The sequence below is a fragment of the Phalacrocorax carbo genome, chromosome 7 (genome assembly GCF_963921805.1).
Source record: "Phalacrocorax carbo chromosome 7, bPhaCar2.1, whole genome shotgun sequence".
Classification (NCBI taxonomy): domain Eukaryota; kingdom Metazoa; phylum Chordata; class Aves; order Suliformes; family Phalacrocoracidae; genus Phalacrocorax; species Phalacrocorax carbo.
This window is the reverse complement of record NC_087519.1, coordinates 16,525,474-16,540,112: the sequence shown is the minus strand read 5'-3', so window position 1 is coordinate 16,540,112 and position 14,639 is coordinate 16,525,474. Positions and strand designations below refer to the sequence as shown.

Genomic DNA, 14,639 nt, shown 5'->3' with positions numbered 1-14,639 from the left:
TCCAGTTCCTTCTAGCCTTTGTGTCTTGCTCTGTGATCCTTCGATATCTTCTGAACAAAGCATTTTTTTGAGGAGTGGGGGGATAGGATTTGATTCAGGAAGCTTATAAAATTCATAGCTTAGGTGGTGATAACCAACATTGAATATGCAATTCCAATGACAGTATTTCAATTCTTCTATAAATAGACAAGTATTTTATAAACAAAGCAACCCTAAACATAAGAAGTAAACATGGCAGATATTTAGCTTCTTCCAGAAGCAAAAACTGAATTTTAGAAGCAATCTAGGGAGACGCATAATTTGAGCTAGCCACACACATACTTCTGTCTCTGTTCTCTGTCTCATTTTTCATTGTGCTTTGGAAGACTAGAGTGGCCACACTGTCATTTGTTCCTTGCCTGTCATTCTTCAGGACACATTCCATTTTAACTTCATGCCCCTAAAAATGCTGTCACTGGTGTCCAGCAATTGAGTCTCTCCAGTGGGTTATAGCTACTACAAATGTTTAAAAAAACAAAAACAACAAAAACAACAAAAAAACCAAACCCAACCATCATCTAAAAAAGGTCTGGAGCTTACCTAATTCAAGAACACTTATTGCTGAAATTTCCTTCTGTGTGTGCTCCTGATTTGACTTTTGGCTAGTGTACTTAAGTGATGGATTTTTATATAAACACAGAACATACTAGAGAGCTTTAATAAAATATGTTAGAAAATTTAAGTATTGGGCGTAGCAACCTGAAGCATGGAGTTGATCACTGAAGTTGTAATTTTTGACATAGAAGGTGGAAATACTTTCCATGTTTAAAAAAACAATTTTGCTTCAGTGAGCAAAATCTTTTAAAGCACAAACTTTAGTTTTCAGTGAAGATCTAAAGATTCTTTTACATGGAATTTGTATTTAAATCTATAAATATTTCTCCTAATCAAGATGCTACTCCAAGTGGCCCTTTTAAATATCAGGCTAGCTTCTGAAAGGCACACCTCAGGAAGGACAACCATTTTAATTTGTTTCTGGATTGAATAATCACATTTGTTTAAAGGAATGGCAGTTATTGAAATCAGCTTTTAAAAGTTAGAAGTTAATATTCTGAATGATGGGCAAAGATGCCTGCATTCAACATTTGATCACTGTTCATTACTTGAAGGATTGCTAGCTCTGCTCAAACTGTTCATTTGTCATGCATTTCAAATAAATATCACTTTAATCCAGATAACATCTGTATATTTCAATTCAAAATTCCCTGCAATATCTTGGTATGGAAAATATGCTTTGCTCCAGGTCTTCTTACTATCTTGCACATTTTTTTACCATTTAGAGAACATTTAAAACAAATTATATTGAGAATACAGAGTTGTAGAAGCATAATTTTTCATTAATCTTGTGCTTAGATTAGAAAGTGACAAATGAAATACTCTGACATATTTATTGATTTTTATTTCAGTATGCACCAACCATAAAATAAAAAATCTGAGATGATAATGTTCCTTTATGTATTTTTATATTCCGACATGGGAAACAAGGAAATAGTGTATGTTTGTTTATATTGCCGTACACTGTCATGTTACGCTATGTGGCACTATGGTGTTTACACACTGAAGATGCTTGAAGGTTTTACCATTTTCACTTATTCATGCAGTTTCAAGTCATGCTGAAATCTGCTATACAGTGATTTGCTATCTAAAAATCTCAGGCCTTACCTGAACAGGTAAATATTACTTTAATGCAAAAGTTAACTGAACTTAGTTATGCTAGAATTGCCTGTAGTATACTAAGCATCATTAATTAAATTACTAGCAATGTAAATTGGTACTTTAATTAAAATAGTTAAACAGCAAAGCATTTTCCAATAGGTCAAGGTTTGGTATAGCATTTTTAGGTGATATAGTTATTTGGCTTGTCGTATGGTTGTGACAGATGGCCCAAGCATTCTGTATGATGAGATGCATTTTAGTTCTAGAGCATTATGAAGTAAAAAGTTCAAACTCTTTGTTAACTTTTATCTATTTGGGAATATTTTCTTCTATGAATTATTTAACTTGCCCTTCATTAGGGGAATAATTTAGGTAAGTTTTAACTGGTAGTAGTCACTATTCATGTTTCAAAGTATTTAATGGAAGTAAGGCTCCTTTTTTCCTTAAATCCAACAAAACGAAATTTTTCAAAGGCTTGTGGTGATGATTCTTTCAAATAGTAATCTTATTTCTAGTGAGGAGGTGTTTTTGAAAACTTTAAACAATTTAGAATTGACCGGTACTGTTGATTAAATTGCTTATTGATCACTTTGAGAGTAGGCTCGTAGATGAACAAAGTGCATATTTCAGCGTACTGTTGCATCACAAAATTTAAATTTTTTTAAAATGTATTTTCTTCACATCTGAAACTGTCAGTATATTTAAATCTAATGTAGCTGGGTATTTTTAAAACATTTTACTTAGATGTATAGTATTTTGGATACATTTTGGTGAGTAGTTGTTTTTTTGTGTTCTTGCTCACTTTCTGTTTTGTCTCCGAAAGCGATCTTCACACCTTACAAATGTTTTCTCTTGGGCTGGATGTAGGTGAACATTATCAATGCTTTGAGAACAAAATGTCATTCTGGAAAGAAAACACAACATGTAAGTATAATGTTACTTTTTAGGACTGCTATCTGTATAAAAGTATGCTCTCTAGATACACTGACTTGACACAAACTCACACTTCTTGCAGCAAAAAAACTTCTAAGGAACGTTAGATACCTGAAGATACCAGCATCATTTTTTGGTAGTATAATAACTACCCACCCCGGTTACTTATTTCCTAGGACTTCTTAAGTAGCACATCTGTAATAATTGGCTTGTGCCAGGTTATAGACACAGCTGTATTGGAAAGGAGCTTTTTGGTTAGAAGGATAAGTATACCTGATGTAAACCTTTCACAGCCTTCCTTCTGCTTTCTCAGGGTACAAAAATCTATTTGAACAGAGGTCTCTAATTTGCGATGTATATTATGCTTTAGTTTGCTTTGGCAGCTAGGTCAGTACTGATTTGGGATCATCACTTTTAAAACAGCAGGAGATGTTATTGAATTTATTTTTTTTTTTTATGGCAGGAGCATGTGCCAAGTGCTGGGTGAGGAGAGGAAAATACCTACAAATACATTTTCAGGGGGACAAAACCCAAGAAAATATGATCCCTCATCTGCCCCTGAGTATACACAGATTGTCTTATGAAAATTTCTCTTTACATTGTTTCATTTGTCTTTTGTGTCAGTATCAAGGAGATGCAGCTCTGCCAATAAGTATTGTTCCCCAGAAAGTCTGCAGTAGGTATAACTGGTGCTGGTAAGAAAGAGACACTAGCAAGGAAAAACCACCTTCTAAGACTGAGCCACAGTTAGAAGCTAAGACATGCTTTTCTTATTAATCTTAATTAGGCTGCCCAGTTAAAATTTCTCAAAGGATGGGAATCATTAGAAATTTTATTTTTCTGTCTTCTGGCTGAAATTTCTCTGTGTGAATAAGCAGTTTCAGAAGTGTTATTGGCATTGCTGTATGTAGAGAACAAGGCTACACAGACCTGGTGATCCTGTTTCAAAGCAATCAGCATGGGAAAAAGAAAAAAGAACACCCCCCACCCCCAGAAAAAAACACCACAAAACAACAAAAAACCCAAATGAACAAACAGGAAGAACAACAAAACCAAAACACAGACTTCAGTTTGCGTTCATAATTTTTCCCCCATAAAACTGCTCTCTGATGCTACTTCAGAGTTCAGCTGACAAAATTCACATTACTAAATTCGTACTACAGAAAAAAGTAAAACCAGAGTGCAAAAGTTACTGTCAAATACCAGGGCAAGTGTGATATGTAGAAGTATAGATAGTCTTTTTGTTTTCCAGGACTGCTCACATTCTGTTTGCCCACTATAGAAATTTCAAAATGTCTGTAGCATAAACTTTGCTTCCACAGTTTATTGCTGCAAGAAACAGCCTGCACAGTGTAGCAATTCATTATCAGCTATCAGACACTGGGCTGGCTTTTAAATGAATGAGACAAAAATAAAGGAATTTTATGATAAAGCCCTTAACTTCAATGAATAATCAAATGACTCTGTAGCTCTGCATGCAATCCTTCTAATGGCTACTTTCAAGAATGTTGCTGCTGAATTTCTCTATGAAGTAGGTATTGAAAGTCAAATAATTAAGATTGGGCATATTTTTTGTAAGTAGGAATTTTAATTTTTCATAGCCTTAGTGTTGGAGTCAATATTTATCTTACAAAGTATCTTATTTCTTTGAAATCCCATATGGTCCTTATGGACTGAGATAATCACATTCTAAAAATAATTCTGAAATTGTCATCAGTTATTGTCATTAATTGTATAGAAAAATTGTATTGCAGAACTTCAAAAAGTCTTCCTTGGATCTGTGTGCTAACTCCTTCTCTATCCTCTATTGCCAAGTATCAACAAAATTGTCACCCAAGGTTATTGTGCCTTAAACTCAGATTAGTGGTAGTGGTGAGCCAGAACATTTACCACTAGTCATTTCTGATGTGAGAACAAAGAAATTCTTTAAGTCACTTAAAAATCATGCAGTCTGATCTGAGGGGGAGGGGAGAAAGCCAGATGTTGTACATGGATAAATTCACCATTGGTGTGAGTGCTGGGACTCAGATGCTTGTATTTTAAGTAGGATAACCTGTGTGTCAAACATCTGTGGTGTTATTACAGAAAAATAGTGTTTCCATTACACTTACTTTTGCTGTGTTTCCCCTGCTTTCACTCTTATTGTCTTTACTATAAGTCCTGGTCGACGGGTTCCTTTTGTCCATGGTATTATGGTTTGAAATGTGTCCCAGATATTCTCCCAAACTGCAGTTCCTTCCCATTTGAACTTGATCATTATTAGCTCACCAATATCAGTGTCCAGGGTGACGAGGAAAGAGTAGGTTTTATTCGCATTAATACTTTCAACTCTGCAGAAAACAAAACCAGAATAATGCTATCTTATTATTATAGATTCGGGGGGAGGGGGGTGGGGTGGGGGCGGGATTTCTCTTTTAAAACCAAAGGAAAAACTGTTTCCTCCTCCTTCTCTAGGAGGGAACATTACTGTCCCTAGGATACTCTTCCTCCAGGTGCATAAAGTGGTGAAATATGACAACATGATAGAAAAGAAGTAGGAGAAGCTTGAACAGTTGGTGAAGCAGTAGTGGTTTCTGACAGAAAAAGAAAAGGTGTCCCATAATAGCATCTATGTTATGTCTTTGCTAGAGCAAATGCTGACCCACACTGTTGCTTTTGCTTTTGTTAATACAGATAGTGTCCATCATCAGAAATATCAAAAATTCTTTACCTTAATTATAGCTTCTTATTTATTTGTGTGTAAATTGATTGATTAGACCTCCCTGTGTTAGCAATGGGATGGACTGAACATAAGTGGACAGGATACTTAATGTTCAGGGAAACTTCCAAGATTGCTAAGTTTTACAGAGATTTTTCAGCAGAAACTTTATGAACATTGTGAAAGCTTGATTTCTAGGAAGTATGGGTGAAGAGAGGACGATTTGCAGTTCATCTTCACTTAGCTGTAGTAAACCATTTCACTCATAGCATGATACAGAAATTGGCACCTTGTTTGTCACTTATTGTACAATGACATGTAATATCAATACTTACAGTGTGATGGGCAGGTTTTTAACATCCTCTGTAGTGCCTGTCAGAGAGATGGTAAAAGTTGGGTCTATCTGCTTGGCTTGCATTTCATTGATGAAGTGGATCTTGAACTGATAATGATAGACTGTATAAAGGAAGAATTTGCAAAGTTATTAAATTAGTGGGCAAAGAAGCAGTAGATTTCTCAAGCAAAATAATTTTGCTTATCAAATCAAGCAGAAACTTGATTGATATTCCATTTTATTTTTTAAACAAATTTGTTGTGCTTAAAACATCATTTTTATGATTGTTAGTGTGCTGTGTAATCCGTTAGGGTTTGGGGCCCTGTTGCTCTATTTAAAAGAATGGAGGAAAAAAGGTAACCTGGGCTGAGTTCCCTTTGTAGGATAAAATATTCTTCCATGGGAAGTATTTCAGCTTTTCTGAAGTTAATTGTTAGAATTTCTGGCAAGCCCTCTTATCTAATCACCAGAGACATCCTTATGACTGGACACATGGCTAGAGATGTATGATACCAATTGAAGACCTTATGCAATGTAGTCAGGCTTCTTCTCTGATCGGCTAGAAAATCACCCTGCAAAACAGATGACTCACAAACTTTCCTTGACCACATAATGATACATTGTGCTTAACATGCATCCATTAACAATATGACTTTGTTCCAAGCACATTACTATAAGAAAGACACCATTAATACTTTGAGATTTGGGGATTTCTAGAAGAAGAGTGTTTAGCTAAGTCTTTGAACTGAATATTGTCAGAATGAATAATGCCTAAGAAATCATCAGTGTGCTGATTACAAGCAGTTTGACATTTAGTAAGTTATGGAAAAAAACCCAAACTCTACATTCAGTTAGAGGCCATGTGCACACAGATATTGTCAGCTAGATTTAAATGTCCAAAATTATTCTGTCTGGTGATTCTACCAGCCATCTTGACAAAACTGATAGATTTAGGTGTTAAGAAAACCCTAAGTAATTTCTATTAACAAAGACCATAGAGTATTTGAAAGAATTAGGAGTGTTGTATTTATTATTGCAATCTGGTCAAGTTACACACGGGAAACTGTTCTGCTAAACATTATTGCACACAAGTTTTTGAGCAGAAAGGTGCTCTTTCCTCATTTCTTCTTCTCACCCACTTCAGGCTTCGCTACACCTGAGAATGGCTCCACTTACTGCTAAAGGAGTAAATTTTTTAATGTATATGCACAGATTTTTTTTTTTTGTGCAGCTCCGAGTATTCACAATGGAAGGTATTTGCTAGAAAAGCTGTATCTTGGTGGTTGTTTCATACTTATTGTATGCTAGTGAACAATATTTTCTTTTGAAAAGGTATCACGCAGTAGAAAATGAAACGGCTGATTCTTTGCTGCAAACTTGATGAGGACAAAGTAGGCAGAGAGGCTTGTTTACAGATCACTTTTATTACTAACCTGTCTTTCTCTGAGTTGTCTCTTGTTGTGAAAATTGATTGTTCTAGTGTACGCTCTGATAAAGCCTAGGCTTTTCCTGTGGTTATGATGCTCACTTTAAGGAAAAGGTGATCATATTCATATAAGAACTCTGACTCAGGGTCCCATCACAGCTTTATTGTAAATGTTAACTTCTTTGTAACAATTCTTTTGTTTGTTTGAACTGGATTAATGTATGCTCCAGAACATAACTCTGTTAACTTCAAAATTGAAACATCAGATTTCATGAAGACACAGAGGATTGTGAAGTGTAATGCTAGGTTTCTCAAATTTCTCTTTGGGCTTCTCACATGATCTTCAAACATTTTAAGAGCGTTACAAAGATGACTTTGTACACACCCTCCCACAGTTGCTGCCTTGTTTGGGAAGTTTTGTGAAAGGAAACCACAGTCTGGGGCATTGATATCTGCATATGTGCCAAGGACAGGTTTGTTGAAGCAAAACCAGTTCCAAGCATAAAAATGCAACAGTTTCAAACTGAAATCAAAGCCAGTAATACAAAGGTATATTACCACAAGCTGAAACTACCTCCATGTCCAGAGAATGCAACACAGGGATCACATTTCTGTGCCCAGCTGTGGTGGTAGTGGACAATTCTCAGAGCAATTCGCTTTCTTGATTCTGATGGTGACCTGGCTCTACTGCAGCAAAATTACACTGGGAACTAGACATGGCCTCTAGAATTTCTAATTCTACTTCAGGAAGCTTCCTGAGGCATTTCACAAAGCAGATTCAGCTGCTATGAATATCAGGGCTGAGCAGACCCCTCTGGAGTCATCACTGTATACTTCAGAGCTGAATTAGTGAGAGACTTCCAAAATTATTTTAAAAGTACCTGAAATTTTGTATATTTTTTTAATCTGTGGTATTGCAGTTGAGTACTGGGAACTGTGGGGAAATGAGATGTGTAATGCAAGCAGCATTTTTAAGCATTTCTCAGGGCTGGAAAACTCTTGAGTGTCCATGCCAGGGGCACACTGTCAACATTCAAAGTGCTTCCCCAACACCAATGTCCTGGGCAAGGGACAAGCGGGCTGACCCCCTCCAACAGGAGGGAGGCACCCCCTTTCCACCTGTGCCAGGCAAAACAAACCAGCGCTGGCAGCGGGTGAGGTGGTGAGGGACCCCCATGGCTGTGGGGCTCTTCTGGGGGAGCCCGGGGGTAGGCAGGGCCCTGGGCACTGCCTCAGGGCTGAGTGAGGGGCAGGCCTGTGGTGCAGCAGGTGCCCAGGTGCTGAGGGGGCTGTGGGAAGGGCACCAGCTGCTCAGTGAGGAGGTGGGCACACTTCACAAGTCTCTTCCGTGTGTGGTGGCCCACAGCTGCCAGGCTGCCCAGGCTGTTCCACACTGTTGCTAGCCACATGCCTCACCAATAGCCAGGGAAGGAGGTAGTGAGGAGGAGTGCCACACGCCAAAAGTCCCTACACTGAGAGTCCCTTGGAAGAAGCATATCCCTGCCATTCACCCCACACAGTCCTGGTCGTTCTCGCTTTAAAACATACGTAAACCTTCCCACTGGCAGGTGAATGCTCAACAGCAGCAGTTGCCTTGCGGGCCCTCTGACAGCCAAGTTGTAACCAGCCTACAGCCAGGCCATTTTGTAATGGAGACTGGCAGATAGGCTCTGTTTCCCTGTCAGACTACTTCCCCTCTATCTGGTGATATGTGCTAGGAAGCACATTGATTGTCTCTCTGAGCTTAGAAAATTATTACTTTGTGCTCTCGATGAAGTAATTTAATGGAGATAAAGGTAGTGTACTGGTCACTTTATTTTAGTACAAGGGTTATGCTCTGTAAAAGTCCATGCTATTCTGTTGTCTATCCATTGTTTGAGAAGAATAATTTATATGTCATCTTGTAGACTAATTGCAGATAAAATCTGGGCAAACTTGGAACAGGTTTTACAGGCCTCCCAGAGCAATTATGCTGCTTTTTTTGGCTTGGCTGTATGCCTGTGTATGTTACAACAAACTCGCACAGGCCAGTTGTAAGAAAACCCTGTAGACCAAGACCCTAAGCATCTCTGATTCCTCAGGTCCACAGTTAGCCTGTGACAAGCATACAGCATGCTTTTTCCCAGAGAAATATTAAAGAGTCAGGATCTCAGTGAAGGGGCATCAAGACGGTCTACTGGGATTCTCAGTTGCCTCAGCAAACTGATTATTCCTATAGATTTTTATAAGCTTTAATAAATGAGTTAACAGGATCACAAAGCTTGGGCTCATTCTCTCACTTTGTCATCAATCTGGAGACCGTAACAAGTATTCTCACAAACCTTTGAAAGGCGTATGTGCTCTTGTTTTCAAAAAGAGTTGTCTACTTTTTAGGAGGCTTTCCTCCCTGATGTTGTAGCCCAGTGTGTTGCACCGATTCTTCCTACAGCTGAGGCACATTCCTTTGTTGAAGGTGTTGATGTCGTTGCACCAGTATGCTGTGCTTTGCTTATCGTTGTGAAGCAGAGAGTCGATGAACAAATGAACTGACCTCTCGTGGGCACATTTCACAGTTTGAGTGATGCCTGAAAAAATGCAGACAACAAAATTTTGCATGCTCTTGTTCCTCTTTACCATTTTAACTGCAGAGGAGTACAGTGATCAACTATAAACATATGTTATTATTTTTCCCCCACCCCCTTTACTACTAAAACATAATCATTTTGCCTCAGAAGTCATACATTGTAGCAACTTTACTTTTAGGATCATCCAAAAACAGTTTGGCTGAACCTACATGATAATAAAATTGAATAATTTGCTGCTTAAACTTCTCTAGCCTGACTGTTTAAGATTGTAAATATGAACCTTGTTTTCATTGTCCTGACTGTTTTGGGCAATATGAAATGCAATATGAGGCTATATGCAGTCTTTCAGGTCATGCCACATTAAAGACAGCAGTCTCATTCTGAATGGTTGAACACTGTTGTCTTTTGGACGCTTACATGGTAATGTTATATTTTGTCCCTATCAGAATGACAAACTCTCATTTTGAATTAAATTTTGCTTGCAGCTGCTACTGGGGAAAAAGTAAAAAATGTATTAAATACATTAAAAAGTACTAAATACATAGATCTGCTTTTACGATCTTTTTCTTAAGTGTCATCAAATTATGAAAGTTATTTTCTACTGTGTGTCAGGATATCATGATGTTTTTATGTGTCTGCTGATAAGCTTTCTAGCTGATGCTTGGTTTCACATTTGTCATGAATTCTCTGCTAACAAGGCCTACTTTTAGATAGCGTGAATATTTAGATAACGTGAATATTTTTGCAATGCAGTATGCTGCATCAACAGTACTCTTTTGAGATTTTTCAGTGAACAGTTCTTGTTGCCGCTGATAACTCCCATTAGGTGCTGTTTAAGACCACAGGGTCTCCTAGATACACTGTCAGTGCAGCCACAATGCTGCTTCCTATTTTGTGCCATTGGCTCTTACCAGTGATTCCGTATTGTGCAATGTGGTTATACACATGCATGATGTGACAGCCAGGCTGAAAGGTGCCTCCATTGGGATAAAAGTCAAAATGAGCCACAGGCTGCTTGATGCCAACACTGAGACCCATGTGCTGTTTAGTGAATGTATGAATTGCGTCTACAAAGTTTGCATCATCTGGAGATAAACGGTCTGTTGGTGACATTCCTTCAAACAAGGGACCAGCAGGGTCAAGGCCTGCAATAAATGCAAATAATCCAGTTGTGATATAGTATAGATGGGTTGTTCTTATACTGTTTTGAGACAAGTCTATGATAAATATTTGAAAACAGAGAGCACTAATACTTTACAAGGTCTTTTACTGATAGAAACAATGCTAGGAACTTTTGTCCTGCAGAGAGGGTATGTGGTTACACCAAAAGGTAAAGTAAACGCAGGCGCTGTAATACACAGTAACTGTTACAACCACAGGATGCAGACCCATAGATAGATGTGTTTGTTATAGACAAACCATGCTCACTACTCCTTTGTCAGTTGAGGGATGCTTACTTTATTTTGTTCTTTATTACTCTAGAGGTCATGCATTTCAGAGGCCTTTTTGAAGACACCAGTGCCACAGCAAGGTTGACTTTTAGCCCACATTTGGGATCTGTAACTTTATAAAGCTTTGCTTTTTGCTTAAGAGCTGTGTGTCTGCCAGAAGTTGTTTGTAATTTTTCAACTTTAAAAGTCTTCAAGGCAAATTGTTATGGTATTCAGAAAAATAACATTCCACTAAATAGGGGAGTCTTGCTGATTTTTAGCTTGCTAGATATTTTTGTGGGGGGCTCTTTTTAGTTGGGAACTGATTTATGGAAAAGGACTGCCTGTGTAGTTTAAAGCTGCCTTCGGTTTTGAGGACAAGCTTCTAAATTTGAGGTTCTTCAGTTGGTACTATGGACTAAAATAGTTGCATAGATGTAACTGGACAAGACTAATAACACAGGCTACAAGTAGGAATGTCACCCTGAAGGCATACATTTCCTTTTATTTTTAATAGCTTTTATCACAATGAATTCTTGGAGCTTATTGTTACAAGCCTGAATAATTTTTGCTGAACAATGCACGTAGCTGTTACAATTAATAATGTGTTTTAATGTTTCTTTACTTATCCGTTATTGAGGTTTGATATACTAATATGGTTTGAACAAACAGTGCTGATGAATTAGAGTCCTTTGGTGTATACACAGGTGTAATATCATGACACATTGTGTAAAATCAGCTTCTTGGCATTAGGGACTATGCGGTGTGGCAATGAATCCAAGATCAGAACTGGGACTTCAAACTGCAGTCACGCATATTTGCCTCACTCCCAAATCAGAAAGTAAAATGTTTTCTCTGTAGCTGATATGGATCTTGTGTAGAATGCACTTCTGTTTTGGTTTGGGTTTTTTTTTAAGCTGTCACTGTGCATTAGATGTGGTACTGAATACAGTTTATCAGTATCCTTACAAATATATTTTCATTACGCTCATAATTAGTGCAGTTACAAAACATTACAGAAGGTTCAAAATGCCACTAGTCAAAACAATCAAGTGGTATGTTTAACTTTGTTTAATTTAAGCAAATCTATTTTTATTTAAGCAAATCTATTCATCTATTAGGGATACTCTAGTGATATGCTTCTTGTAAAATGTCATCCAGGACTATAATTTTTGCCACAGGAGAACTGACTTCAGTTCACTGTATGAGCAACATATCCACAATTGAAAGCTCAAGCACAGTTAGACAATTTCCTTAGTATAATTTTCTTTTTAAAATGAGTTGCTAACAATGAACGGTGTATTTGAATGGCTTTGGGTCAAGATAATGACTAAAGATCCAAGGCTGGTGGCTAACATCTGGTTTAAGGTGTTACTGGGAATGGATACAAGACAAATTCAAGCAACATGCAACTTGAGTCTTTGGTTTATGATTTGCAGTCCCCATGCTTGTATATTCTGTTTGTCGTAATTTGGACTGAGGTAGGTGCGCTGGTTTTGGCTGAGAAGGGGTTAATTCTCCTCACTGTGGGAGTCGGTTACCTTTCCAGCTTCCCGCGCTCTGCCGCGTGGCGGGGGGGGGCTGGGAGGGGCAGGGCCATGGTGGGGGCGGCTGACCCCGACTGGCCAATGGCAGGTTCATTCCATACCATGTGACACCATGACCGGTATATTGGGGGGGGGGCAGTGGCAGCACGGAGGCGGCGCGGCGTCGGGTCGGCGGGCGGCGCGCGGCTGCGGCGCGTGCGGTGTGTTTCGGCGGTTCGTTCCCCCTCTCCCTTCCCCTCCCCCGGGGCTTTGCGCCTCTCGTTGTTCTCCTTTACATTGCATTTCTATTGTTGTTTATTTTAATTTTAATTATTAAACTGTTCTTATCCCAACCCACGAGCGTTACCCTTCTGATTCTCTCCCCCATCTACCGGTGGGAGAGTGAGCGAGCGACTGTGTGGGGATGAGCTGCCGGCTAAACCACGACAGTAGGAAAGATAATTATGTCTAGCTTTGATACTTCATTTTGAGAAGTGTTTTCATTACATTTTCTAAATCTAATTTCTAAACCAATGGGATGAAACTCTTAAACTGTGGCAAATATTACTATTCAACAGCTAAATATTGATATGACATTGATATGTCAAATATCTATGTAACTTAAACCAGTTGACTGCTCTATTTCTTAAAGTTAAGTCTTTTACCTGTAATTCTTCCAATCTTGTTTGTACCACTGATATAACTTCCAGCAAATCCCGAAACATGAGCTCCTAGGCTGTACCCAATTAGATGAACATTGCTTCTGGAAAATTGAATGGATTCCTGGAAGATAGCAGCAGCTTGATTTAGATTCAGCAAATGTGAAAAGTAAACAGTGAAACACTTACTACAAGATATAAATGCCATGAATTACAATACAAGAAATTTGTACCTTGATGATGGAGGTCAAATGAGGTGCATGGATCATGCACTAAATTTCTTCACTGACTGAATGTTATTTCTTGCCTCCTTTTCATGTAGGAAGAAAATGCCACACATTTGGGCACTGCTACTTATGTGCTATGCTCAGGAAAACTATTAATGCAGATAGTAAGATTTTCGTTGCTGTTCGCAGGTGATGAAAACATGCATTGCCTTTTGTCTGTAGTATTTGAATTTCCTATGACTATAACATGGATATCTGACATTTAACTTCAGTATAAAACGGTCCTGTTTATAAAAAGTGCCTTCCTTTTTTTTTGCCTGGCATACTAGCACAAGCCGAATTAGAAGACAAAGTATCAAAACATTGATCAGACAAACATGCTAAGCAATATGACAATGACATCTCTTGTACTGATTTATATGGAACTGGGTATCTGATCTGAAACAAATCTATTGAAGCAGAATTGGCCTCAGGTCCTTCTTTCTACCTAATCCATACCATTTAGATCTTCAGCATTGCACCTGAGCTGCAAGGCTCAAAGTTTTTCTGACCTGTGAAGAAAAATTTGGCATATTTTTCTTGCAGGAAAGGCAAATCTCTGTTTTAATTTCATTGTGGATATTGCCTGTCCCAGTGGAGTGGCTTTGCAGTCTCGATACCTGTCTCTTGTGAAGATGAGGTGAAATTTGGCAACCTACTTTTGACAGAGGCAGCTCTTAGAAATCCTGAGATCCGACCAATTTTCATGGCAGGTGTTACTAAGATGGATGCTATTGAGATTGTTACTGATCATGCCCTATTAACTCTTGGTGAACTAAGATTTACTTTATTTTTATTCTTTATTAAAATGTTGCACAGTGCTGTAGCTTTTGTTACATCCATTGCAGATATTTTGAATACTCAGCTGCCTATAAGCAGACAGAAGCATATAGGGGCAGATAGTTATGGGAGTTGGAATGAAGGGGTTTTTAACTGTGAAACTCAGGAGGGGTGCTTCTCAACAGAAGGAAGGTTTACTGCTTGAACACACTCAATTGAATGCTGTGAAAACTTATGGTATATTTAAGTCCTGGAACTTATCATGGTACAAAAGAAGCTACCTACAGTGCTGGAGCAAAGAGTCATTTATTCAAGCCTTGATTTGTTT

The 14,639-nt window shown here is 38.2% G+C and overlaps 1 protein-coding gene across 3 annotated transcripts in view; it reads right to left on the bottom strand.

The window, feature by feature from the left end:
- Positions 1–1,421: 1,421 nt before the first annotated feature.
- Positions 1,422–14,639, bottom strand: part of LIPC (lipase C, hepatic type) — a 64,565-nt gene continuing 51,347 nt past the window's right edge. For all 3 annotated transcript variants that reach the window (XM_064456539.1, XM_064456541.1, XM_064456540.1), the window contains 6 exons: positions 13,272–13,389; positions 10,562–10,795; positions 9,408–9,650; positions 5,662–5,782; positions 4,740–4,958; positions 1,422–2,599 (listed from right to left, as the gene is read on the bottom strand). In XM_064456539.1, the coding sequence (XP_064312609.1) occupies positions 2,494–2,599; positions 4,740–4,958; positions 5,662–5,782; positions 9,408–9,650; positions 10,562–10,795; positions 13,272–13,389 (1,041 nt within the window). In that variant the 3' untranslated portion in view covers positions 1,422–2,493. The remainder of the gene's footprint in view (positions 2,600–4,739; positions 4,959–5,661; positions 5,783–9,407; positions 9,651–10,561; positions 10,796–13,271; positions 13,390–14,639) is intronic.